General features: G+C 49.6%; 2 protein-coding genes across 2 annotated transcripts; one reads left to right on the plus strand and one right to left on the minus strand.

Annotated features, from left to right (window-relative positions):
• The first annotated feature begins 53 nt into the window (after positions 1-53).
• On the plus strand, positions 54-21,154 carry COPA (COPI coat complex subunit alpha). The gene is made up of 33 exons (XM_063357009.1): positions 54-171; positions 369-482; positions 1,173-1,246; positions 1,558-1,638; positions 1,939-2,015; positions 2,491-2,600; positions 6,459-6,568; positions 7,145-7,244; positions 7,840-7,975; positions 8,419-8,501; positions 9,045-9,195; positions 9,594-9,660; positions 9,773-9,848; positions 11,945-12,027; positions 13,013-13,152; positions 14,067-14,152; positions 14,564-14,702; positions 15,058-15,220; positions 15,334-15,480; positions 15,754-15,943; positions 16,076-16,171; positions 16,540-16,628; positions 16,872-16,995; positions 17,275-17,364; positions 17,454-17,563; positions 17,762-17,839; positions 18,043-18,111; positions 18,337-18,473; positions 19,088-19,274; positions 19,359-19,469; positions 19,689-19,850; positions 19,951-20,145; positions 20,457-21,154. The coding sequence occupies exons 1-33, from the start codon at positions 132-134 to the stop codon at positions 20,514-20,516; spliced, it is 3,675 nt and encodes a 1,224-aa protein (XP_063213079.1). The 5' UTR covers positions 54-131; the 3' UTR covers positions 20,517-21,154.
• Positions 21,155-21,439: 285 nt separating this feature from the next.
• S100A11 (S100 calcium binding protein A11) lies at positions 21,440-23,675 on the minus strand. Its single transcript, XM_063357010.1, has 3 exons — positions 23,412-23,675; positions 22,219-22,356; positions 21,440-21,912 (listed from the first exon to the last, which is right to left on the minus strand). The coding sequence occupies exons 1-3, from the start codon at positions 23,658-23,660 to the stop codon at positions 21,760-21,762; spliced, it is 540 nt and encodes a 179-aa protein (XP_063213080.1). The 5' UTR covers positions 23,661-23,675; the 3' UTR covers positions 21,440-21,759.
• Positions 23,676-24,525: the final 850 nt, after the last annotated feature.

Consider the following 24,525-nt stretch of genomic DNA (forward strand, 5'->3'; position numbering starts at 1 on the left):
CGACAGGAGGACCGACCCTCTATGGTCCGGGGAGGTGGCGGAAGCGGAAGTCAGCTGGGGCACTTCCGGGGCGCTGACGTGGAGGGCCGGGGTGGTGGCGGCGGCGGCGCTGAGGGCCGCGGCGGAGGGCGATGCTGACCAAGTTTGAGACTAAATCGGCCCGGGTGAAAGGTAACGGCAGGGTTGGGCTCGGGATGTGCTGGGAGCCCCTGGGGACCTGGGCAAGCCGTGTCGGGAGCTGTCGCCCGCCCCTGGGGTCCCTGAGCGGGGAGGGCCGGAGGGCCTCCCCCAGGCCTCTGGGCTCCCCTGGGCCTCTGGGCTCCCAGGTGCTCGGAGGCGTCGTTGTCACGTCTCTGTGTGTCTCGCAGGGCTCAGCTTTCACCCCAAGCGGCCGTGGATCCTCACCAGCCTGCACAATGGTGTCATACAGCTGTGGGATTATCGGATGTGCACCCTCATCGACAAATTCGATGAACACGACGGTCAGTGTCTGGAGGGGAGGCGTTGGGACCTGTTATGGGGGAAGACTGGGGTGCTGGAGGAGGAAGGGAGGCTCTGCTGAAGTGTTGCTAAGGCTTCTGCCTGCTTGACTTCAGGTTATGTCTGGTTTAGCCTATGTTTCTTTGTGGCCAGTTTGCTGTCTCTGAGCACTGTTTGCATATGCATAAAGTGGGGTAATAATTTTGTTCCTGGCATGAAAGTGAACAGTAAATACAGAGAGGGGCCTGGGTGTTTTGTGATGGCTTCAAAGTGGAAGAGAGGAGATTGAGATGAGATGTGAGGAAGGAATTCTTGGCTGTGAGGGGGGTGAGCCCCTGGCGCAGGTTGCCCAGAGAAGCTGTGGCTGCCCCATCCCTGGAGGGGTTCAAGGCCGGGTTGGACGGGGCTTGGAGTGACCTGGGCTGGTGGGAGGTGTCCCTGCCCAGGGCAGGGGGATGGAACTAGATGATTTTTAGGGTCTCTTTCAACCCAAACCAGTCTATAATTCTGTGAAAGGAACGGGTTTGAGAATGGGATCTTAGATTATTACGTGACTTGTTATGGTTGATTTGAAGCTCTTAATTCATTAATAGCAAAAGCAGTGAGGAGGAATGCCAACTGTAGCCTTTGAGTGGTGCAAGGGACTGCTCCAGCCACCTTGCTGTGTCCAACCTGCTCTTCCCGTTTTGTAGGACCCGTTCGAGGGATTGATTTCCACAAACAGCAGCCTCTGTTTGTCTCTGGAGGAGATGATTACAAAATAAAGGTAAAATTTTACCTCTTTAGCTCTTGTTCTCTAAAAGGTGTCATGTAGGGAAGGGAATGTGCAAAGAAACTGGTTAAAAGATGAGAAAGAGTGTGTGTGTGTGGGGAAATATTGTTTGGGAATTGTAATTCCCCTGTTTCAGAGACATTAGAGTTAACTGCAGCGACTTGAAGTCTAGTTGTAGCTCATGTTAGGAGAATATTTTAAAATGAAAGAGAGAGGCCTGCAGGTGAGCTGAAATGTGAGAAAACCCAAAAAAATCCACCAGGTGGTGGCACGTGCTGTCATTGTTCTGCTTCTGTGTTGCGCAGGTCTGGAATTACAAATTGCGCCGTTGTCTCTTCACTCTGCTCGGGCACTTGGATTATATTCGCACCACCTTCTTCCACCACGTAAGCTGCTCTCCTCCTTACCCCGGTGATGGGTGCCTGCTCCCTTTGTGTTTGTGAAAGAGAATCTGTCTTTTGCTTCCCTGGATGGGAATCTTTGCTAAAAAAGTTGTGCTGGACTTGCGTAAGGACGCTCCAGATATGGTGGCCTTCTGTAGAGGCATAAAAGGCAGAAATTCTGCCTATAAAATCTGAAATAAGATTTAAAAAGGGTCATTCCTGGGGACAGTTAGAAAAATTGGTGCGGGGAGGGAATGTCTGGGCTGTGTGGTATTTCGTATCCAGAATATTTTGTCTTTTTAGGAATATCCCTGGATCTTGAGTGCTTCTGATGATCAGACCATTCGGGTTTGGAACTGGCAGTCCAGAACTTGTGTTTGGTAAAATCAATGAGTGCTTTAAAAAAATAACTGCGCAGTTTGGGGGCGAGCTGTCTTCATTTGTTGTTTTCAAGCAGAAACCGTGCTTAGTTGAAGGAACAGAGCTGACAAAGAGAACCGATCTGTTACAATTATTTCCATCGGTCTTTTGCTCGTTTATTCTGATGCCGCTAGACTTGTATTCATAAATTCATATGTTGTTTGGTTGAAGATGTTTTGAGGTTAAAATAATATGTGTCGGTGCTGAAGCCTGTGAAGTTACTGATATCAGAAAGTCGGCCCTTGAATTCCCTTGAGTTCTCTTGAACAGATGTGTTCAGTGTTCAGTCACGCTAACTCTTGACGAGTAGCATTTAGCAATCCTATATTCCTCTTCATCCCTCCTGAGATTGAGCTTTATTGCTGTTGCTGCTAATTGGGATGTGTATTAATCTATCTTATGTTTAAATGGTATTTTCTGTCCTTTTTGTTGTAGTGTGCTGACAGGACACAACCACTATGTGATGTGTGCCCAGTTTCACCCCTCTGAGGACCTGGTAGTGTCAGCCAGCTTGGATCAGACTGTGCGCGTTTGGGATATTTCTGGTGAGCTGCCCAGGTGAAGGGGGTACCCAGTGGCAAAGCCCACTTCAAAACTGCAATTGCCGAAAGCCAAGCAAGGCAGGAAAGAGGGGTTCGGATCTGAGAGCAGGAAGAGTAGCCTGTTGTCTGCAGGAACCTCAGGCAGAAAATTAAAAAGTCTCTGTTGGCCAAAACCTATTCCCCTTGGTTTTCATGAAGTTGTAGGATGGAAGGGACTTTGGGGCGTCATCTAGTCCACCCTTTTGCTTGAAGCAAGTCTTCTGCGACAGTAGGTGAGGTGAGCGGTAGCTTTGTGCAGCCAAAAAACCCTCGAAAGACGGAGATTCTACAACCCTAATCTCCCAGCCTGATTTTATAGCCAATATAGGCAAAGAGTATTGCTGTCAGAAGGGACGTTGTGTTGTCAACTGATCAGCTTTGCAGATGTGCCAGAGGATTTTAAGAATTTTGGGATCACCTTTATCCCCTGGGAAAACTCTCGGAGGCAGCAGTAAGTCATTTGTTCTGAGAGAAAGATAAGAAGGCCCCTGTCTGGATTGCAAAAAGGGTAGGGTTTGGGGTTTTTGAGGGTTTTTGTTTTGTATCCTAGCTGTGGGTGGTGACAGGAAGATAATATTGTTAGGGATTCTTCGAACTTTTTCAAGCCGCTTGTCCGCTTCATAAAATGAAGCGTGGCCTAAAGATCAGAGCAGGAGTCGCAGGTCAAAACTCCAGAGTACTTTGGTGATATCTTAGCTATTTCGTAGTTGCACCTAGGCCACAGAGTGACTTAATGGAATTAAATATGATCCCTAAATGAAAAGCTAGAAATGAGGAAAATATTAGATGGAGAGAAGAGACTGGTGGGAGGCAGGGGCAGTACTGGTGGTGTTATAACATAAACTATTCTAGTGACAGCCTTTATCCGACCTGCCGCTCTCGCCATTGCAGTTTTGGTTGGGCACGCTGCGTTATTTGTAGTACACGCTCAGACACGGCCAGCTGTGTCAACAGTAGGGGCTGGGGACAGGATATCCTGGTTATTTAAAACCTGTCCCCCTCTCTGTACTGCCAGCACGGGGACTTTAACAGCTATTCTGCTGGTAAGCTTTGCTGCTGCATTCTCCCACAAACGCTCTCTCTCAGTAGTTCCAGCTGCCAAATTGGTTTGGAGATGGTACAGACCTTTTTTTTTTTTTTTTTTTTTTTCCTCTCAGCTGATACGTGATGAGGGGTTTTAGAGACACGCTGAATTATTGACTCAGCTGTCTCTCCAGTCAGACACGACACTGCGAGAATACTAGTGTGTGGAAAAAAACCAAGATAGAGATGAGAAATGGATTCAAAATACAGTTCCGCTCCCCAGTTTTTCCCCCAAATGACTTTATGTCTGTAGCAGGATTCTGTTCTGACTCTGGCAGTCTCCTGGGAAGGGTTATTTCCCCATTTTGCCTGATGTGTGCTGTGCACATAATCCTAGTCATGGAGAGCATCATTTGGTGTTGAGCTGTAACTCCATTTCTGAGTGCCGCTGTTAACTTGCAGCTTCTGCTGACATCGGTGGGAATTGTTTTCAGCAGGTTTGGGGATTATGAGCACTGTTTTTTGGTGCCCTCAGTTAAATGAGTTTAAAGGTCGCATTCCAAAATCCTCTTCCCAAAACTGTCGGCTCTGTTGGCAGCCTCAGCAGAGAGTTTGAGGGATGAGGAGTGTGACGCAGACTGGGCACCGGAATGTCAAGATGGCCCTGTTGTTTTGAATTACTATATTGGTTTGAAACCTTCTGGTAAAGGATGTTCAGTGTAAAACAAGTACGTTCAAGGTTAAAGGGTCTGTTTCCTCATAATCTCCTGAGAGAGACTGTGAATGCAGTCAGAATAAGCTTGCTAATATATATATAAAAATGCATGAACATTCGTGTTGTATTATTTGCCTATGCTGTGGAATGAAGTCCTTGCTCATGATGCTGATATTAACCTGCAGGAACTACAAAATAATCTTCTGTCTTTTTCTGTCTCTTTGTAAGTATTAACCCGTGAGGAGGGTGTTAGTGGTCTCACCCCGATGAGAGTGCTTTTGTGCGTGCTCTAACATCACCCACCAACTCCTGTTTAACCTTACTTATGGCTGGCCAATGTCTATGTCTGATGCTTGGCAGGAAACTTCCTTATTCTGTCCGGGCTCTGTTTGGTCTACCTGGATGACCAGCTTAAGCGAGGATCACCCGGTGGGGTTGGGAAGCCCTGGGACTGGGGGGACCTGGGCTGAGAGTCCCCAGATAGCGTCTGTAGACCCCGACTGCCTCTCCCTGAGCACCCTCAGTGCATCTGCGTTGATGACTGGCAAAACCTTTGGTACAACTGCAGCTTCCACTGCACTTCTCTAATTGCCCACTGAACGTGGATGGATTACAGGGATGGGAAGGAACCTGAGCCCAGCAATGAAAGAGTCTGTAGCCAAGAGCCCTCTTTAGTTTCCACTGAAGAAGAGAACAGAGCAAAAGAATTTGAGCAAAAGCCCATCTGTCTTATTCTTTCTCTCCTAACTTGCAAGTTGTCATTCACAATTAGCACGTTGCCCTTTTACTCTGGTTGTTTTAATACCTGTTCTGAGTGCTCGCGTGCATGTTGAGCTGCGTCTCCTTTTCTGGTGTTTTATAACATCTGTCCTCAGAATGCTTAATACCAGCCTTTCTGCTCCGAGTCCCTTTTCTGTCCCGGCTCCCTCCCCGGAGCCCTGCAGGAGGCTGCTGTGTTCTGTGAGTGTCCTGCCTTTCCTCTCCATTTGTGCAGTGCCACCAGAAATTTTCCACTTGTGTCCCAGTCCCGTTTCACTGGCTTGTCAAAGGCTCAAGTATTTTCTCTTCTAAAAGTTTCTTCACTCATCTGTCTTGGCTTATGTATATTTTATTCCTCCTTTCTGGGGTACTTTGTAGAAGTAGAAGCTCTGTAGAAGTATCTACTCAGCCATTCAAGTCCCGCACCGTTACCTGGACCATCTTTATGTGCAGCTCGCTCAGTGTGCTGAGCGTTTTTGCTTTGCTGTGAGATGTTGCTTAACACGTTGGTTTTGTTAGACTAACGTTGCCGGAGAGGTTGAGCTGTTAATCCTTGAGGGGTTTGGGGACCAGAATTGCAGGAAGAAAATAAGAATTTTTGTCTTCGGTATCGTTTGGATTTTTCTTACGCTTCCCTCTCTGTTGGCATCCAGTGCAATTCTGCTTTTATCCTGCATAGTTTTTTTCTTATCCTTCATGAATTTTGTGATGGCATCCTTGGTCCAAGTACTTTTAAATAGAAAAACATATTTTCGAAGTTTTGTTTTAGAGTGTTTTATGCAGTCTTTTCCCTGGGCACTGTTGGAGAAGCTTTTTTTCGGTTCTCGGTTTCCTTACTGTGTTCCGTTGGCTTTTAACGAAGGATAGCAGATATAGGTCTGTTTTAACTTGGATGACTTAGTTTTCTTCAGAAGTGGGAACAGGCTTAATTTCGTTCCTGAAGATACTTTGTGTCCAGGCAGGTTGTCCAAAGGGAAAGTCCCCTGAAAGGTCCAAGCTCAGATTAGCAAAGGGGTGAGAGGGGGAAAATTGGAATGTGTCAGTCCTTTGCTGAGGTGCTGCTGTCTGCGTCCCTGTGAGCCAGGGTGATCCTTCGTGTGAACCTGCATTGCAGGTTCCCTTTTGGTGTGTCTAATCTGAGCTTCTGCTTTTGGAAGAAGTCAAGGGAGTCCTGGATGTTTCTCACCCTCTTCTGCTCTTTCAAGTTCCCATTTTCCACCTGAAGATGTGTGTAAACACTCAACCTGTTAAATTAGAAACATTGTCTTGATAATATAATTTTTGCTTCCTCCGCCCCTGCTTCTCCTTCCTCTTTGTTCCACAAGGCCTAAGGAAGAAGAACCTGTCCCCTGGAGCTGTGGAATCGGATGTCCGGGGAATAACGGGGGTGGATTTGTTTGGGACAACAGATGCGGTTGTGAAGCACGTTCTCGAGGTACGGAGTCAGTGTGTGTGTGCAAGGCAGCCTTTTCAGATGTATTTAATGAAATCTCTGTGACGCAGGTGATCCTCTAAAAGCTGGGAAAAATAGCAGAGGGGAAAAAAAGAGTTGAAATACCTGACTTGGCTTTATAGAGTTACACGCTCTTGCAGATCATGGCATTACTTTTCCGGGGTTAAAATCTGAACTCTGGAGATGTTTGTGCTGTAGCCAAACAGATACGGCGCTCTCTGTACAGCCAAAAGCTCAGTTAAATAGCAGATGTTCTTACCTTGTGTTACTGGAGTAACAGAGGAGATTATGGTAGAGACAGCCTTCTGCAAGGGCTTGTTAAAGCTGGGAAGTGGTGCAGCTCCGCTGCCGAGCTTTGCTCTACTGGTGAAGAATGGTATCTGCAAAGCTGATTATTGCGGGCATCTATAATCTTACTCTCTGTCAGCATTTGGTGTATAAAAGTCATGAAAGCTGTGTCTTGGCAAGCCTGGCCGCAGTCTTTGTTGCTTCATCCTTCCTTTGCTCGTTCTGTTCAGTCACCAAGTTGCTTGGAGTGACTTGTCCTTTTGGCTGCAGGGCCACGATCGTGGGGTGAACTGGGCTGCCTTCCACCCCACAATGCCACTTATTGTGTCGGGAGCTGACGATCGGCAAGTGAAGATCTGGCGGATGAACGGTAAGAGGATTCTGCAGGGGGAGCCCGCAGGGAGAAGGGGGTTAAGAGCTGAAATTTAGGTCTGAACGTCTGTAGGCTGAACCTGGAGGTAACTTACACTTTGCAAACAAGTCTGTACGATAGAGTGGTAAATAATCCCAAGCAGTGTTGGCTTTTGAAGTTGAGGAGAGCTCAGTTCTCTAGCAAACACTGCCAGCTTCCTTTGCTGTGCACGCTCTGCTGAGCAGGAGCTGGTAGGAGTAGAAAAACTTGACTCTGAAGTTTTTTGAATGTGCAGCGGCGGAATAAGAAAGGGAGATGATTTGAGAGCCAGAAGCCCTCCATCTCTCAGAAATGGTTGGGCTTTTGTCAGCTCAATCCAGCTAAACTATATACAATTCTTAGCACCTTTTTCAGTAATCTGGCTTATCTGTTTCCCTTAGGTGAGCTGTGCTAGTGGTTAGAGAGGGACCGTAAATGTAAACTGCAGAGAATGGTGTAGTAACTAGTGGCCGATGCAGTTTGTTTTATTATAAAGTGCTTGCTGTGCTGCTGCTATGGCAGAACTTAACCTGTTTAAGGATTATTTTCCTTATTCTTTTCTACTTCTGGTTAGAATCGAAGGCCTGGGAAGTTGACACTTGCCGGGGGCATTACAACAACGTCTCCTGCGCTGTCTTTCACCCGCGGCAGGAACTCATCCTCAGCAATTCGGAAGACAAGAGCATCCGTGTCTGGGATATGTCTAAACGGTTAGTGCTTGGCAAGCATCTGACTCCATCGTATGATGGAAGTTTTTACATGTAGGAAAGAGACCTACTGTTATTCTTAGACAAGCCGAACACTAGCAGTTCTTAAAACGTCAGTGTTTGGTAATTTGTGAGTGAGAAGTCATGTTTGTCACATTTTCTGTCCCTTTGAGACACGTGTTAAGAGCAAGGGCTGTGATTGCCTGAAAGCAAGCGGAAGAGGGCTGACTTGTCTAGTAATACTGCTGCTGAAAAGGTGTAAAATGAGAATATGTCATTTGACAGAAGGCTTTGAATGCAGTGTTTTGAACTCTCGCTGAACTCCTGGTGCCAAATGCTAGGGGTGGTCCATGTGGCAAAGCTTAGGATCTTCATTTGGGGAATTGAAGTTTACACTAAGGTTTCCATTTTGTTTATATTTCTTATTCCTTCTGTTGCACATTTAGCACGGGTGTCCAGACCTTTCGGCGTGATCATGATCGCTTTTGGGTATTGGCTGCTCATCCCAACCTCAACCTCTTTGCTGCAGGTAAAAAAAGCTCCTGCTCAGTGTGTGACAGGTTGCTGTGAAGAGGAAACGTATTCCCTTTAGGAAATCCCTGTAGGATTTGCATTTCTTTAGCACACTTTGCAGAACACGCTGACTTGCAGATGCCTTTGTTAAATGTATCGTAGGGAAAAGATCCTTATTTAGCAGAACACAATCTCATTGTATCGGCTGCAGTTCAAAGCTAGAACAAGAGCCTCTGCGTTAACTTGCTAAAGCTAAGAAGGGGTGGGAGAGATCCTAGGGGGAACCCACCGTCTAATATTAACACTTAAAGAAAAGCGTGCCAGCGAGGCAAAGTGTTTCTAGAAGAGTGTCAGATCTTAGATTTATTAGGAAACCTAAAGTGGAATGAGTTAATCCAGGCAGGCCGAGGAGCGGCAGAGGTGGCTGGCCGTCATCGGTTATGATTTTTGTTGGCTCTTTCTTGGTTTGAAGGGCTTGGTAGTGTCATCTTCGTAATGAGAGAGAAAAGCCCCCAGGATTTAATTCACGCGTTTGAATTCTCACCTGCCTTTTTCTCAGGCCACGACGGTGGCATGATTGTGTTCAAACTGGAGCGGGAGCGGCCTGCTTATGCTGTGCACGGCAACATGCTCTATTACGTGAAGGACCGTTTCCTCCGCCAGCTCGATTTCAACAGCTCAAAAGACGTGGCTGTCATGCAGCTGCGAAGGTAGGAGATGGGTGCTCGTCGTATTCCAAGAGGTGTTGCCAATATCCTGAATCTCTTCTGGTTGCTCGCTGACGGATAGATCATATTGTTGTATCCACATACCTCGGTTTCAACTGGCTCTAAGAAGTTTTTTAAGTCAATTTTTACCAGTGAATAGATACAATTTTTTTTTTAAACTAATTTTAAGTTTCAAACTGAAATGCCAGCTCTTTCATTTATAAAACGCTGATGTTCTTGCAGTGTTTCCAAGTGGTTTTGATTCAGGAAATTCATCACAACTGAGCTTTTCTGGTACTCGGTATATGTCAGAAAATGAAGAGTGTTTATCAGAAGGTGATTTTGGTAGGAATGACCTTGGTCCACTATAACTTCCTCTTTTTTTCATGACTCTTCTTCAGTGGTTCCAAGTTCCCCGTGTTCAACATGTCATACAACCCGGCTGAGAACGCCGTCCTTCTCTGCACGGTACGTCAGTCCTGCTGCATAATGTGCTAAAGAACGTCCCGCCAGGCTGTGAATGTCGGTTCTGTGAAATCCTGTCTCCAAACGGGTTTTTCCCCCCCCCCCTTCTCTGCAGAGAGCCAGCAACTTGGAGAACAGCACTTATGACCTCTACACCATTCCCAAGGATGCAGACTCCCAGAATCCGGATGGTAGGCATTTCTTATTTCGCATTAATCCTTGTGAGTGTTTATTACCGTGTAGCTGTGCCTTCCTCCGCTCTCCAACTGTGTGTGTGTGTGTTATATATAAAAAAAGCTTCATTTCTCTAAGCCTCTCTGGTTGGACTCTTTCTCCGTGTTTCCCAGTGCCCCTGCAGCACGCATCGTTTGGCAGGCTTCCCGCTCACTATATCACACGGCACTGACTTGAAAAATTCATGTTCCTCCCAAAATTTTACTGCTCCAAATATATATTTTATAATTTTGTTATTAGGAACTTTCCATTTTCCCTTTCGACGCAGCAGGCAGCCTTCCTGGCTTGTCAAACAAAGATGGATTTTCACCAGATATGTTTTGTTCTAAGAGGTTTTATACTCTGAAAAGTGGCTGTAAAAGTGACAGTGCCATGGTGCCAGTAGTCATTCTTCCTCTCGGCAAATTCCAGATCAGTTCTGTGCAATTTACAAGTCAAAACATGATTTAGGGAAAAAAAAATAAATATATAATTCTATCTCCTAACTATGAATTCCATTTGGGATCTGAAACTCCAGCTGGTTCCTTCTGCCTCTGTCGTAAAGACTTTGAAACGAGTGGGAGTGATGAATGCGTTAGACTGGAACCCAGCTCACTTGTTCGTAGATTTATTGATTTCTGTGGGACTAACGAAGGGAAGGTTTCTTTGCTGCCTGCAGTCAGCAGGTGTGCTTGGAGAGAGGAAGAGAAAGGGAGCTTTTCGGTAACTTCATATAGATTAAGTCTTACTGAATGTATTTCAAATATTTAGTTTGATTGAGGCGTTCAAAGCTGACTTGTCTGGGGACGCACAGCTTGTCACCCTTTAAACGAGAAAAGGGCTTATTCTTCTAGAGGAAGAAATGTTGAGGCCTCATGAAAACCGTGCGCTTTTAATACATTTTCAAGAATAGCGTAAAATTCTACTGGTTGTCATGTATGTTCTCCAACAAGCTCCTACATATGCAACCTTCTGATGGGCTCCCAGGACTCTAACGTAGGTATTTAACATGTGCGTTGGAGTCGTCATCCTCGTGTCCTTCAGCTTATCTACTTCACCTACAAGGGAAGCAGAGCTTTCTTACCGCGTTTTAACAGTATTCTGGGGAATATATTTCAATCATTTTCTGCCTGATGTACAGTAAGTGTTAAAGACTTAAAGCCAGTAAAAATGCTGAGTTGTGGCGATTCAGAAAAGCAGGTGAAGCTGCCATCAGAAAATCCCAAGCGGAGCTGGGAACTGAATTCAGACGAGTCTTTCTGGTGTTGGGTAGTAAATGAGGGCTGGGGGGTGAGACAGCCAGGTTTAAATCATTTGTTAGGACGTAGACCTGCCACAAGTGGCACTGTGCGTGGTGAAATAGCACTCTGTAAGCAGGTGAGTCTCCGAAACTGCTGGTGTTAAGCAGCAGGACTGGTCAGAAAAGGGGCTGAGAACTGAAGAAAATTGAGAACTAAAGAAAATTTTATTTTACCAAAACAGCAGCAGCTCTTTCACTTGCTTCTCTCTTCCCTTCTGCTGCTGCAAAAAGCCTTCCCCGCATCCGAAGCGCATCCTGCGGTCCCGTTCTTTCTGTGCTGTCTGACACGCGGAGCGCTGTGTTTGTATTAGCATTTTAAAAGTGGGAGACCAGCTGCGTGCTGGGGAGAGCTCAGCCTTTCTCCTCCAGCTCGTTATATCAGTTTGCAGGGGGGAGAGAGAGAAAGGGGGGGCTTCCATTTAAGCCGGGACCCTCGCTGCTCCGTTCGTTTGGCCAGCGAGGCTCTGCTCGTTAGCTTGACAGACGGCGCTGTCGCCCAGGATGGCCCGTTTCGGCGCCAAGCAGTGGCGTTGGCGGTACAACCAGCCACTTGTCTTGTGCCTTGGCTGGAGAAAAGGGCTGGCGCTGGCCACGCCGAGATCCGAAAGGACATCGCGGGGGAGGAAATGAGTCTTGTGAATAGCCTCAGGTTAAACATGAACTAGTAGGAAGCAGCTACAACGGCCAAGATGGGATCAAACAAGACTGACTAATGTGTTGCTGTAAGAGCGTGCCAGAGGATTTTATTCACTGCCTGCGTTTTTCTCTCCCCAGCCCCTGAGGGGAAGCGTTCCTCCGGGCTCACAGCTGTGTGGGTTGCTCGTAACCGCTTCGCAGTCCTGGATCGCATGCATTCGGTAAGGGGACAAGCTTAATAGGGTCGTCTTTTTAATGGGGCGTGTTGTCATTTGGAAGCGTGCAGATGGAAAGCGGGGAGATTGGGTTAACAGAATTATTGGATATCCAAGTGGACTGGCAAAGCATTGTCAGTAGAGAGCGGGCTGCAGACGTACATGAAGAAATATAATAACACAGTGCAAATGTAATGAGTTGAAATATTATTTAACTTCTTTGACAGTAAACCTTAGCTCAGTTGCTGGAAACCTGCTACAGCAGGGGAGTTCAGGAATGAAAGCTGACCAGAACAGGACGGGGAAGGCCCCAGGTCACTGTCAGAGCATGAACGTAGTGGGGAAATGGTGAAAGTACAGGTTAGATTTTTATTGAAGCTCTTTGTTCTCAGTTGTGGACTGCAGTAGGAGAAAAAAGGGAACGTAGTCATGGAAAGTTTTCCCTGCTTGAATTAACGTGATGTGATGGGGAGGAAAATTCTTGCTCTCTGCCCCGTGAAGGATATTGTATTTTTTTTTTTTTTCCTTTGAACTTTTTTAAAATTCATTTTTGCTCAGTAAATTCAAGTTTATTTTGTACCTGTTTGTTACTCCTCCCTGCCTTCCCCTTCTCCACTTGCTCTTCTCCCCTCTCAACTTTCCCATTTCCTTTTTCTGTCTACGATGTGTCCTCTCTCACTTTTCCCTAATATTTACTTTGTTCATGTGCTCGTTGTAGAGAGGCCTGGCAGATTGGATCAGCCCTATAGTACTGACAGCACTGGGGCTGAAAAGAAAGGATACGCTGTGTCTGCGCCCTGGTAAACTTGTGGCTGGGTTTTCCAGCAGGATAAAGTCTGATTCTGCTTCGAGAGAGGCTGCAGCTCTTATTTTGGCCTCTTGTCACTGAGGTTCAGCTATGCAAAAATTCGGAGTTAAAATAATCCTGAATTTCTTTGTAGAATCTGCCTAACTCTCCTGTGCTGTTGCGTTTCCTCTCACCAAATGGCAGATCCTAATCAAAAACCTGAAGAATGAGATCACGAAGAAGGTGCAGGTGCCGAACTGTGATGAGATTTTCTATGCTGGCACCGGGAACCTGTTACTGAGGGATGCAGACTCCATCACCCTCTTTGACGTGCAGCAGAAGCGGTAAGATCCGGTCTGCCGGGAGAAGTCTTAATATTGTAATCCTGCTGGCGTATGCCCTCTGGGGACAAGTAATAGCTATTAATGCACTCCAGAATTTAGCATCAGCTGCAGGCTGCGTCAGGCTGATCCAAACCACGGCTAACAACTGTTACGAAGAGCAGAGTGTAAACATAGCCAAGGTGCAATTTATGCTGCAGGCATCGTGCCATTGATCACAGGGAGATGTGCCATACCCTTGTAAATCCTGTGACTACAGGACCGGGTGCTGTAAAAGTGGAGAGAAATCAAAAAAACCCAAACTCAGTCGAGCTAAGCTTGCCTGATGTCTTGTCCTTTAGGTTTTATATCTGCTCAAAATGCTCTTTTGGAAGCATGTTTGTGCTGGTAGACGCGTTGCTAGCCACAAAGAAACATGCAAGGAGTCGGTGCTTTTGGCCATCTTTGGAGGCTTGAGAAGGTTCTGGATTATCTGCAGATAGATATGGTGTGTGTTCATCGCTTACATCCCAGAACTTGCCTCATTTCCTTATTTGTACGCCTTTGTCTTTCCAGTGTTGGGAAAGTTACAAGTAAATTGAACGAGGCAAATGCTGCTTGGAAATACCTTATTTCCCTTGTTCTGTTAAATCCATCCCTAAAAGCCCCTCGGAAATCTAGGGCTTGCACTCAGTTGTCACTCAAATACATTTGTTATTGCACAAGTATGGACAGAGGTTTGTTTTGCTGTACCGGATTGCAGAGACTCGCAGTTCTGCCGCACGATTTTGTAGCTCCAGAACTGCAAAAAGGGGCTTCAGAGCGTCTGCAAATGGGGCTCAGGGTGTTGGGCGCTGGTCGTTATGGTACAGCTTGATCGCAGAGCTTGCTGTGGAGGGGTTTTGTCCAACTCTGATGTCAGTGCTGTCCTTTCCCAGGACTCTGGCCTCGGTGAAGATCTCCAAGGTGAAATACGTCATCTGGTCGGCCGACATGTCCCATGTAGCTCTGCTGGCTAAGCATGGTAAGTGGCGGCGGGGGCGGGCACAGTGTTTCACCTGGACCCTAGTGCACACCAGCCCCTCCCTTGGTTGGGAGCAGAGTCCCTGCTAGAGAATCCGTTCAGTGCCATGGCTAGGGGTGAAGGTGCAGCTGAAGACGTTCATAGTGTGGGCCCTTCTGCTTTGTCTCTTCACCAAAACCTTTCCACGAGCTTGTAAAACAGAGGGCTTCTGGTACCCCTCAAAAAGGATCCGGCTAGTCCCTTAAAACAACGGCAGATGGTGGCAGTTTTTTTGTGTTTTCCATCATCTCCTTAGTGTCTTTTGAATATAATCTGTGTTACTGGGATGACGAAAGAAAAGCCACAATTCAGAGCCAGCTGTTTAACAGCAGAGGGTTCCCTAGCCTTACTTCTTTTGGCTTTCCTCTCCAGCCATCATGATCTGCAACAGAAAGCTGGAGTCGCTGTGTAATATCCATGAAAACATCCGTGTCAAGAGCGGCGCCTGGGATGAAAGTGGTGTTTTCATCTATACCACCAGCAATCACATCAAATACGCTGTCACCACGGGGTGAGTCTGGGAGTCGTGCGCGGAATCCTTGAACTGGCAGGCCTTGTGCAGACTACCATGGCGGGGCGGGGGTTTTTTGGCTGACACCAAAGGTGGTGCTTGTGAAACAGCACTTTGATTACAGCATGGACGTACCCAAAGACAGCTGGAGCTAAATACTCGTGTTTGGTCGCTCAACCTGCGCACTGGTATTTTATTGCTGGGCTGGATGGCTGCTCCGTTCTTCTGACTGGGGCTTGCTTTTATAATCCAGGTTAAAATAACATACAGAGTGTTGAGCCTTCTTTGAGGTAGGGAATGTAGTCATACAGATGCGTTGGCACGTGCGTCACGCGCGTGCTGTGTGTTGGCGTAGGGATCATGGAATTATCCGCACCCTGGACCTGCCTATCTACGTTACCCGTGTGAAGGGGAACAACGTGTACTGCCTGGACAGAGAGTGCCGCCCCAGGGTCCTCACTATTGATCCCACAGAATTCAAATTCAAGCTGGCGTTGATCAACAGAAAGTACGATGAGGTGAGGAGACACGAGAAACGCTGTGCTTTTCCTTGACCTATACCTCGGGGTAAAGGGAATTCCCTGGCATGGGGTGGTGACACGGTTTCACTGCCTGGGCCTTTTCTTTGCAGGTGTTGCACATGGTGAGGAACGCTAAGCTCGTGGGCCAGTCCATCATTGCCTACCTGCAGAAAAAGGGCTACCCGGAGGTGGCCCTCCACTTTGTCAAGGATGAGAAGACCCGTTTCAGCCTGGCGCTGGAATGCGGCAACATTGAGGTGAGGAGGCAGCTGGTGCGGTGAGAAAGGCACGTCCTTTGGGGCATCACTTGCGACCTTTATTGCGAGAAGGAGGAGTATTGGGAAGAAGAAGTATTAGTTGAGAGTGATGGAGTTGAGGATGACCGCAGGCGCAGGCCCTCAGCTGGGGGAATGGTTTAGTGCAGTGATCCTTGTAATCCTGTGCTTTCTGTCATGGGCATTATCAACTGAAGCCTGCAGAGAAAACTGCTTTCTGCAAAGCCTTTGTAACCATCTCGATTCTCTTGTCAGATTGCTCTGGAAGCAGCCAAAGCTCTGGATGACAAGAACTGCTGGGAGAAACTGGGAGAAGTGGCGTTGCTGCAGGGAAATCACCAGATTGTGGAGATGTGCTACCAGCGCACCAAGAACTTTGATAGGCTCTCCTTCCTCTATCTCATCACTGGCAATCTGGAGAAGCTTCGGAAGATGATGAAGATAGGTGAGTGCCAGGGTGGTGGCAAAGAAGAATGAGATAAGAGGATCTGAGTGTTGTTCCCAGACGGAACGAGCGGCATCACAGTGGAGGTCAAGAACAGCCAAGCAATTGTGACTTCTTTTTCTTTTGTTTTAGCTGAGATCCGTAAAGATATGAGCGGCCACTACCAGAATGCCTTGTATCTAGGAGACGTGGCAGAGAGAGTGAGGATCCTGAAGAACTGTGGGCAAAGTGAGTAATATCAGACTAACGTATGTCTCTGGGCTGGGGAGAAGCTGGAGAGGTTGTTGGGATTAACGGCAGTATTTGGAGGCAGATCAGTGTAATCCCTTACTTGAGAAACTGAATGAGATGAGGAGAAAGTACCCCGAGAGCTGGGATGTCGTCCAGGAGACCTGAAGCGAGTGTAGAACGTATCCAAATGGTCAGTCGTTGCCTGCGCATTCTAGTTCTAAATCCAGTGACGCCCCTAAAGGTGTGATTCTACGCCTTGGTGTGCTGCTCATCTTCCCTTTGTGACCACGCGTGCTGGTATGAGAAGTTTTCTCTTTCAAGACAATGAAGAACAATCATTCATGTCAGTTATTATCTCCTTTCAGAGTCCCTGGCCTATCTCACAGCTGCAACTCATGGTCTGGATGAGGAAGCTGAAAGCCTGAAGGAAACCTTTGATCCTGAAAAGGAAACGGTTAGCAAACTGACTAATGCTTCCTCCTTCATTACAAGAGCTCTAGAGTTTGGGAAGATGATGACGGTGGGATCTGGTGTTAGTGTGACTGGCTGAGCAGCTCCTTACTGGGAGGGAGGAACCATCTCCATTCCAGTCACCGCTCTTTTGGGCTTGAGACTGTCTGCGCCGCCTGGAGGTGGTTGGTCAAAGTGGGATTTTCTTTATGTGGCCTTTAACTGTTTTCCGCTCCTCTCTGTGCAGATTCCAGACATTGATCACAACGCAAAGCTGCTGCAGCCTCCTGCTCCTGTCATGCCTCTGGATACCAACTGGCCATTGCTGACTGTCTCCAAGGGGTTCTTTGAAGGAACAATTGCCAACAAAGGTATTGCTTTGGACTTGGAAAGTTGCATTAAGCTGAGTTGGAGATACTTGGCTCCGTGGCTCCTGAACTGTTGCTGTTCACCTCAGGTTTTTTATGTGTTACTACCAGAGGTTGGAATCCAGCTTGGCATTTACGTATCTTTGGCAAATCTCTCTAATCTTTAGCCTTTTAGCACAAGATGGCACTTGGCGATGGGAGGGGAGGGTGCTGGCATAATTCTTCACTTAACACTTGACCCACTCAGAAATGAGTAAGTCAAGGACCCTACTCGTTTTGTAGGCAAAGGGGGTGCCTTGGCTGCTGATATTGATATCGACACTGTTGGCACCGAAGGCTGGGGAGAAGATGCAGAGTTGCAGCTGGATGAAGGTGGGTGAATCCAAGAGTTTTACTTGTAGAAGCGTACGAGTGTGTCTGTGTAAGAGCTCTGACGATTTCCCCCTGCCCCCTCCATGCAGATGGCTTTGTGGATGCTGGAGAAGGCTTTGGAGAGGAAGGTCTGGGTAAAGGACAGGAAGAAGGAGGTGGATGGGAAGTCGAAGAAGATTTGGATCTTCCCCCTGAACTGGTAGGAGGCTTCTGGGAGGTTTCTTAAGTAGCCCGGCTGTACTTACTTGGGAAGGCAATGACAGCTTGTGGTGGTGGAGGTGGGGGAAATGTGTTGTAGGCTTCTTTGCAGACTTGGTCACCGCAGCTGTGGCCAGCTCTGATTTCATCTGGGTGCTGGAAACTTCCCCACTAATCACTGCTCTGTGGGTTCCCCCAGGATGTTCCTGCTGGTCCAGCGGGAGCAGCAGAGGATGGATTCTTTGTGCCACCCACCAAGGGCACCAGCCCAGCTCAGGTAATGGCACAAGTCTTTGATTGCCTTTCTCAGAAACTTTCTACTTTGGTGCCGCTTTTTTTGGGTTCAGTCCTTCTTCTTAACACTCGTCTGTGAGCGTAGGGACGTTGTTAAGGGGGGAGTTAGGGGTGGTGAGGGTAGGTAAGACAGATGTGTGCATATACATGGTTCCTCTTGCACGTGTTTCCTTTCCGTTCTTGTAGGTGTGGTGTAACAATTCTCAGCTCCCTGTTGACCACGTTCTGGCCGGCTCCTTTGAGACAGCAATGAGAGTAAGTTTCCCCTGGAGTTTCTAGGGAAAAGACTGTGCCCTTGTCCCCATGGGTTTTTGTCTCTGATCCAGTCTGAAGCTTTGTTTTGTGTCCTTTTGTGAATCAATCCATGCATTGGTTTCTCTGGGTGTGAAATGAGAGGTGCTGTGAGCTTGGGTGATGTCTGCGCAGCCTTTGGACAGCCCCGGACAACTTTTACTCACCAGGTGAATGTGTGTCTTTCAGCTCCTCCATGACCAGGTAGGAGTAACAAATTTTGGACCCTACAAGCAGCTGTTCCTGCAGACCTATGCCCGTGGCCGTACGACCTACCAAGCCCTGCCGTGTCTCCCTACCATGTATGGATACCCACATCGCAACTGGTAAGCAGTCGGTTTCGCTCCTTTTCTGTGCTCTTTTCCTTGTACCTCCCAGGCTCCTTGACACTTGTAGCCAGAGACGTCTCCTCCCTCTGTTGTGAAGGGAGGAACCTTCCCTGCATAAAAGAGGGAGCATTCTGGCTTTAGCGGGATTTTTCTGGTGCCTGCTGTTAGATGTAAAGATGTTAAAGAACTGCTTTCCTTCCTCTTTTTTTTTTTTTTTCTTTTTTTTTTTTTTTTGAGAGTAAAACCAGGGCGAGGCAGTTGGGATGCTGTGTTTTCCAGCACTAATGCTCTGCCTCTGACAAAGCTGCTCTGAGACATCTAGAGAAACCACAAGTGTGTTTTTTTTTTTTAAAGTAGTGCCTGGAAGCCGCTGTAGCAAAATGAGCCAGACTTCCCAGCCTGCGCTAATGCAGGGAGAGCTGGGCATTGTGGGTGGCAGAATTATGGAAGCATGGATGTCTTTTGCGCTAAGCTGATGGCCAAGAAAACCAGTGTGGCCCTAGGTTCAGAATGTTTCTGACAAGTCACAGTCGAGCTGACGACGTGTGTGTTCTTGCTGGCCTCTGCGGTGGTCCCGTTTGTACCCCCCCACCTCAATTCTGTGCCCCCAGGAAAGAAGCTGGCTTGAAGAATGCCCTCCCTGCCGTTGGCCTGAAACTCAATGACCTGATCCAGCGCCTGCAGCTGTGCTACCAGCTCACCACGGCTGGCAAATTTGAGGAGGCCGTGGAGAAGTTCCGCTCCATCCTGCTCAGCGTGCCTTTGCTGGTGGTGGACAACAAGCAGGAGATCGCTGAGGTGAGAGGCGGACTCTTCTGTCCGTCATCTGCATGTCCGTGGGGCAGGAGGCCGAATGCCTGACTCTCTCTCCCTCTCTGAAAGGCCCAGCAGCTGATAGCCATTTGCCGGGAGTATATTGTAGGACTCTCGATGGAGATTGAGCGGAAGAAGCTGCCCAAGGAGACCCTGGAGCAGCAGAAGCGAATCTGCGAGGTACAGGAACTCTGTGCATTTTTTCACTACGAGGTTCACAAGGGGACTTTTGGGGTTTAAAAAGGCATTGGGGATCCTGAATTCTGCTGTTCCCTCCTTTAAAGCAGAGATGGCAGGGATTGCTTGGGAGGTGTTTCTTGCAGCATTTTCAGGGCATCCGGTTATTCGCGTGGTTGGTGGTGATTGTATCCCTGCTTTTCCTCCTTCTCCCTCCTGCAGATGGCTGCCTATTTCACCCACTCCAACCTGCAGCCCGTCCACATGATCTTGGTGCTGCGTACTGCTCTCAACCTCTTTTTCAAGCTCAAAAACTTCAAGACGGCTGCTACTTTTGCCCGTCGGCTGCTGGAGCTGGGTCCAAAGCCCGAGGTGGCCCAGCAGGTACGTCTCTGAGGTGCACGGGCAGAAATATCTGCCCTGGCAGATCCTCTTTGGATTTCTTCCTAGCTGCCCCTCTGGTCAACGTGGTTGCTCTTTGCAGACTCGCAAGATCTTGTCGGCGTGTGAGAAGAATCCCACTGACACCTACCAGCTCAACTATGACATGCACAACCCCTTTGACATCTGTGCCGCTTCTTACCGACCCATTTATCGTGGCAAACCCGTGGAGAAGTGTCCGCTCAGCGGCGCCTGCTACTGCCCGGAGTTCCACGGGCAGATCTGCCGCGTCACTACGGTAAGGGCGTCTTGACTTCCGTTACCACCCACTCTTAACCCGTGATGTTTCCCGTGAGAATCCCTTCCAGCAACTTAAAATGCTCCCCTTAAAATTCCTTGGCATGGATTTTGGGTCCAGTTGAATGTTGGAGGACTTGGCATTTGGGAGTTGTGAAATGCTGTGCAGTTTAAATGTTCAAACCTCAGGGACTGGCAGTGCAGTGGTTGGCAGCGGGCGTTCTCGAGAACCGTCTAGGCTCTGACGGCCGGGTACGGGGTTGGGCCAGTGAGTCGCTTTTTAGCGTTAATCATCTCCCTTTTATTCCTCAGGTGACGGAGATCGGCAAAGATGTCATCGGGCTGCGGATCAGCCCGCTCCAGTTCCGCTAGGGCATGCCGTCTCCCGGGGAGGGCTGCGAGTGGAGGGAAAAGGTCTCGTTTCACAGCAGAGTGTGGAAACTTTCACCTCCCACCGTTTCAGCTTTTAGTTTAGTCTCTTCACCGTAGCCGTGCCTGTGCGGTCCCTTCCTGGCTCTTCCCCACCTCCTCTAGCAAGACTCTTCACTGCTTCCAAGTAGTAGCAACTTGCCCTTCTTTTTCCCAATCCGGCTGATGGGAAGTTTCTATACCCTTGTCTCAAGGCAAATCTTTTCCGGAGGGTAGAGGGTGGCTCTCGCTGAGCCCTCGTTACCACACAGCGCGCTCTCTAGAAACTGCTCGAGAGGCAGGAACTCTTACGTCTTTCAGCGTTGGGCTCCTGAAAGAAGAGCTCAAAGCCCCTGCGGCAGCAGGGACAGCAGGGGACAGCAGGAAGAGCCGAGCCTGGCTCTCCCAGGAGTGTGGCACTGTCTGGAACCGGGGCCACCCCAGAGCCTGGCCCTGCTCGGGGACAGCTCTGCTCCCCTCGGAAGTGGCAGGCGAGCCGCTCGGCGTTCAGGTGCCAGTGTTGACTTTGTGTTTTGTTGTCCTAGCAACATTTCTCAAAATCATCAGCTTCTCGCATGAATGAAGTAAACGGACCATCTTGATCTTCCTGTTCTGTAGCTCAGTTGGCTTTACTGAGATAGAAGAGATTACATTTCCTCTTTTCACCTTCCCTCCCTCCCTCTCCTCCCGCCCTGGGAGGGGTTTGGAGTTTCCAGAAAATGGAAAATAATTTACCATGCCAGCAGGGCTCGCTTCCTCTAATTAATTAGTGTCTGATTGCTGTTAGCAGTGCTCAAATTACCCGTATTGGTCGTCCTGTCGCTGTGTTTACCTTATGTAGTCGTACCCCGTGGTATTACTGTACCTTTCCCCGTGGTCCTAAATGGGCTGGAGCATCTCCAAGGCCAGGGAGATGGTAGGTTCTGGATTCCAAGGATGAGAGCAAGCGTGTTCTCCCCTCAGTGGAGAAGCAGAGGGTAGGACCTAGAGATCCTGCTCCCTCCGTGGCCGGGCTGCTTTATAGTGCTTTCTCCTCGCTCATGATGCCAAAATAAAGCCATGCCTTACGCTAGGATTTTAAACCTTTTATTTTATACATAAAAATGAGGACTAGGGATGGCCCCATCTTAAGGGCGCTGCTTCCAGCTTTGTATCGGCCTTCTTGGAGGAATGTTCACAGTGGTGGGGGGAGGCGCAGCGGCCGGGTCTAGGGGTGAGGGGTCTTAACAACCAGGGTGTCGTGGCAGGCCACCGCGATGCCCCCGATGAGGTTCAGGAACTCGGGGAAGTCCAGCTGCCCGTCGCTATTCAAATCGAGTTTCTTCATCATCCTGTCCAGCACCCCTGGGTCCTTCTGGTTCTGCAAAAGACCAAAGAGATGGGGGTCGACGGCTGCCTGGGGGCCCAGGTGCCCCTCGCTGAACCCCGCCTCGCCCCAGCTGTGGATGTTTGGCAGCAGGGGAGAGGGACGGGCAGGGGGAGGCAGATTGGAGCAGCCCAACTCTTGTCAGGCCCCACTCGGCTTCTGCTGGAAGCGAGCTCTTCCCGTTGCCCACCCATGGTGCGGGTGGGCTCAGAGGCTTTAATCGCTGTCCTGGGGTGGCGGGGGTGGGGGGGGGCTGAAGCGCGTCCCATGGGAGCCTCCTCTGGCCTGGGATCTGCTCACCTTTGTGAAGGCGGCCAGCTCGGTGTTCATGAAGGCCAGGAACTCCTTCTTGGAGAGCGTGCAGTTGTCCCCTTCGCGTCCCGCGTACCGCTGGAAGACGGCCAGCAGGGACTCGATGCAGCGTTCCGTCTCCGTGGGCTGCGGGAGCAAAAGCGGGAGTTCAGGGGAGCTCGGGGCTCGCGGAAGAGGGACCTCGGCTATCTCTGGAGGAAATGGGGGCTGCGGCGGCGGGGGGGCCTCCTGCAATCGCTTTCTTCCAGGACTCTCCTCTGCCCCAACCTGTCCGGCTGCATTTTTCTTGGGTATTAATTTCTCCGCTGCCTTGGCAGGGCGCTGTGGGGGCAGGAGGGACCCAGAGGAGGTGGGGAGTGGTTGATGGAAAAATCCCTTGGGGAGATGTCAGCTCCCAGCAGAGGAGTGTCCTGGCTTGGGAAGAGCTTGCGCTGCAGCTGCGGGGACGTGCCAGTTTTTTCCGTGCTCTCCAGCCCGGCTTGGCTGGAAAGATAAACCCGGCTCCCCCATTCCCTCCCCCTGCCCTGTCTGGATGGCGGAGAAACTCTGAGTCATGAGAGAAAAACGCGAGCGGAGTTGGTTCCCCAAACTACAACCTCTGGAGCTGGGATGGACAGGGTGAGACGGGGGGATGGGTGGGTTTCCCCCCCCCCATGGCTCTGGTCTTTGGGGAGAGCTGGGAGGAGCCCGCCCTTCCCTGCCTGACCTCAGCATCCTGGGGCCTCCCTGCCACATCCTGCCCTGCCCCAGGCTCAATTTGGCTTTTTTTGGTTAATGTGAGAGGAACCGAGTTGCTTCCGTGCTCAGCTGCAGCCCCTTGGCCCTTCTCCCCCCGCCCCCTACCCCGGTGCTGGGAGGGACACGGGCCGGCAGAGGCACCCCGGAGCCTGGCGATGGCCATCGGAAGCATCGGTGGGGAAAAAGAGGGGAGGGAAGGAAGGGGGAAACAGCACAGCTGCCACCCGCTGGTCCCCTCCACCTCCAGGGACCCTCTGCCCCGCCTCGTCCCGCACCCAGGCCCCCTCCCCAGCAGAGATTTAGCCCAGCCCTTGGCCCCGTCTGCTCTTTCCCTCTCGCCTTCGCCTCCGGGGCCGCGCGCAGGGAAAAGCTCCTCCGCCATCGCCCTCCTGCCCCCAGGGAGCCGCCTCTCCCTCCCCAGCTGGGGGTCCCGGTTCGCTCACCATGGCTGGGGTGTGACGAGGGGGCTCGGTCCTCAGCGGGGCCGCAGTGTGATGTGGCGGAGCCGGAGCGGTTATGGTTATGAGCCTCACGCCGCGGCCACCGCCCTTCCTGGCGTGGCCAGCGCCCAGCCCTGACTCAGCCCCTTGGGTCGCCTTGGGCAACCACCGCTCTAACGGCAGATCGGGACGTGCCTGCGGCTCCCGGCCCAGGCTCAGGAATGCGCCGGGCCCCTCCTTTAGATTCTCCATTCCTTTCCTTCCCAAGCTTTATTCTTCACGCTTATTTACGCTCCAGTTTTCTATTTACGCTCCCTTTTTCTCCTTCTTACCTGTTTTTGCCCTTTTGTCCTTTGAAACGCACCCTTTTATGGCTCCCTTCATTCTGTCCCCGGGCTCAGGACTAAATTCCACCCCCCCGGGGCTGCCTCGCTGCTCCCCGGAGCATCCCCGGAGATTTGGGCTTCCCGAAGGCAGAGCAGGCAGTGATCCCCTGCCCCCTGTCCTGCTTTGAGAGGACTAATTTCTCTTCTAATGCTTGGGCAAACGGCACTTCTAGAAGACCCTAGTGCCTGAATTTGTGAAAATATTTACTTTACAGCCAGCTCTGGGGCGCGGGTTTCAAGATCTCGGTGTTTTCAAGCTCACCAGGTGCAGGGATGAGGAGGAGCGAGAGCCGGGCACTTGCCCCAAGCTCCCAACAGGGTTATTTCATACCATTCAGTAGAAATTAGGAAGTTTGCTGAGGAGTTTTCTCTCTCCCTTGCTGGCTGCCATCCTGAGAACTCCTCACCCCGACGCCGGAGCCCGGAGCCCTTCCCTTCCTCCCGAAGCCGCAGGGTCCCACATTTACTATCCCTGGGGTGAGTGCGCAGCTTCCCATGATAGAATAAGCTGAGCAGAATCATATATTTTATATTGGCATCAGGATCAATATTGGTTCTTTAGTGTTAAGAATGTTAATTATTTAGTCTTATCCTGTTAAATCTCTTTATATTTCAACCCTCCTTGTTTTTTCCCCATTCCCCTTCCCGGGTGGGGAGGGCTCATCAGGTGAGGACCTAATTGTCTAAACGACACTCAATTGTGGGTTCCTCAAACCTCGACACCGACGCAG

Source organism: Chroicocephalus ridibundus, chromosome 21, assembly GCF_963924245.1.
Source record: "Chroicocephalus ridibundus chromosome 21, bChrRid1.1, whole genome shotgun sequence".
NCBI lineage: Eukaryota > Metazoa > Chordata > Aves > Charadriiformes > Laridae > Chroicocephalus > Chroicocephalus ridibundus.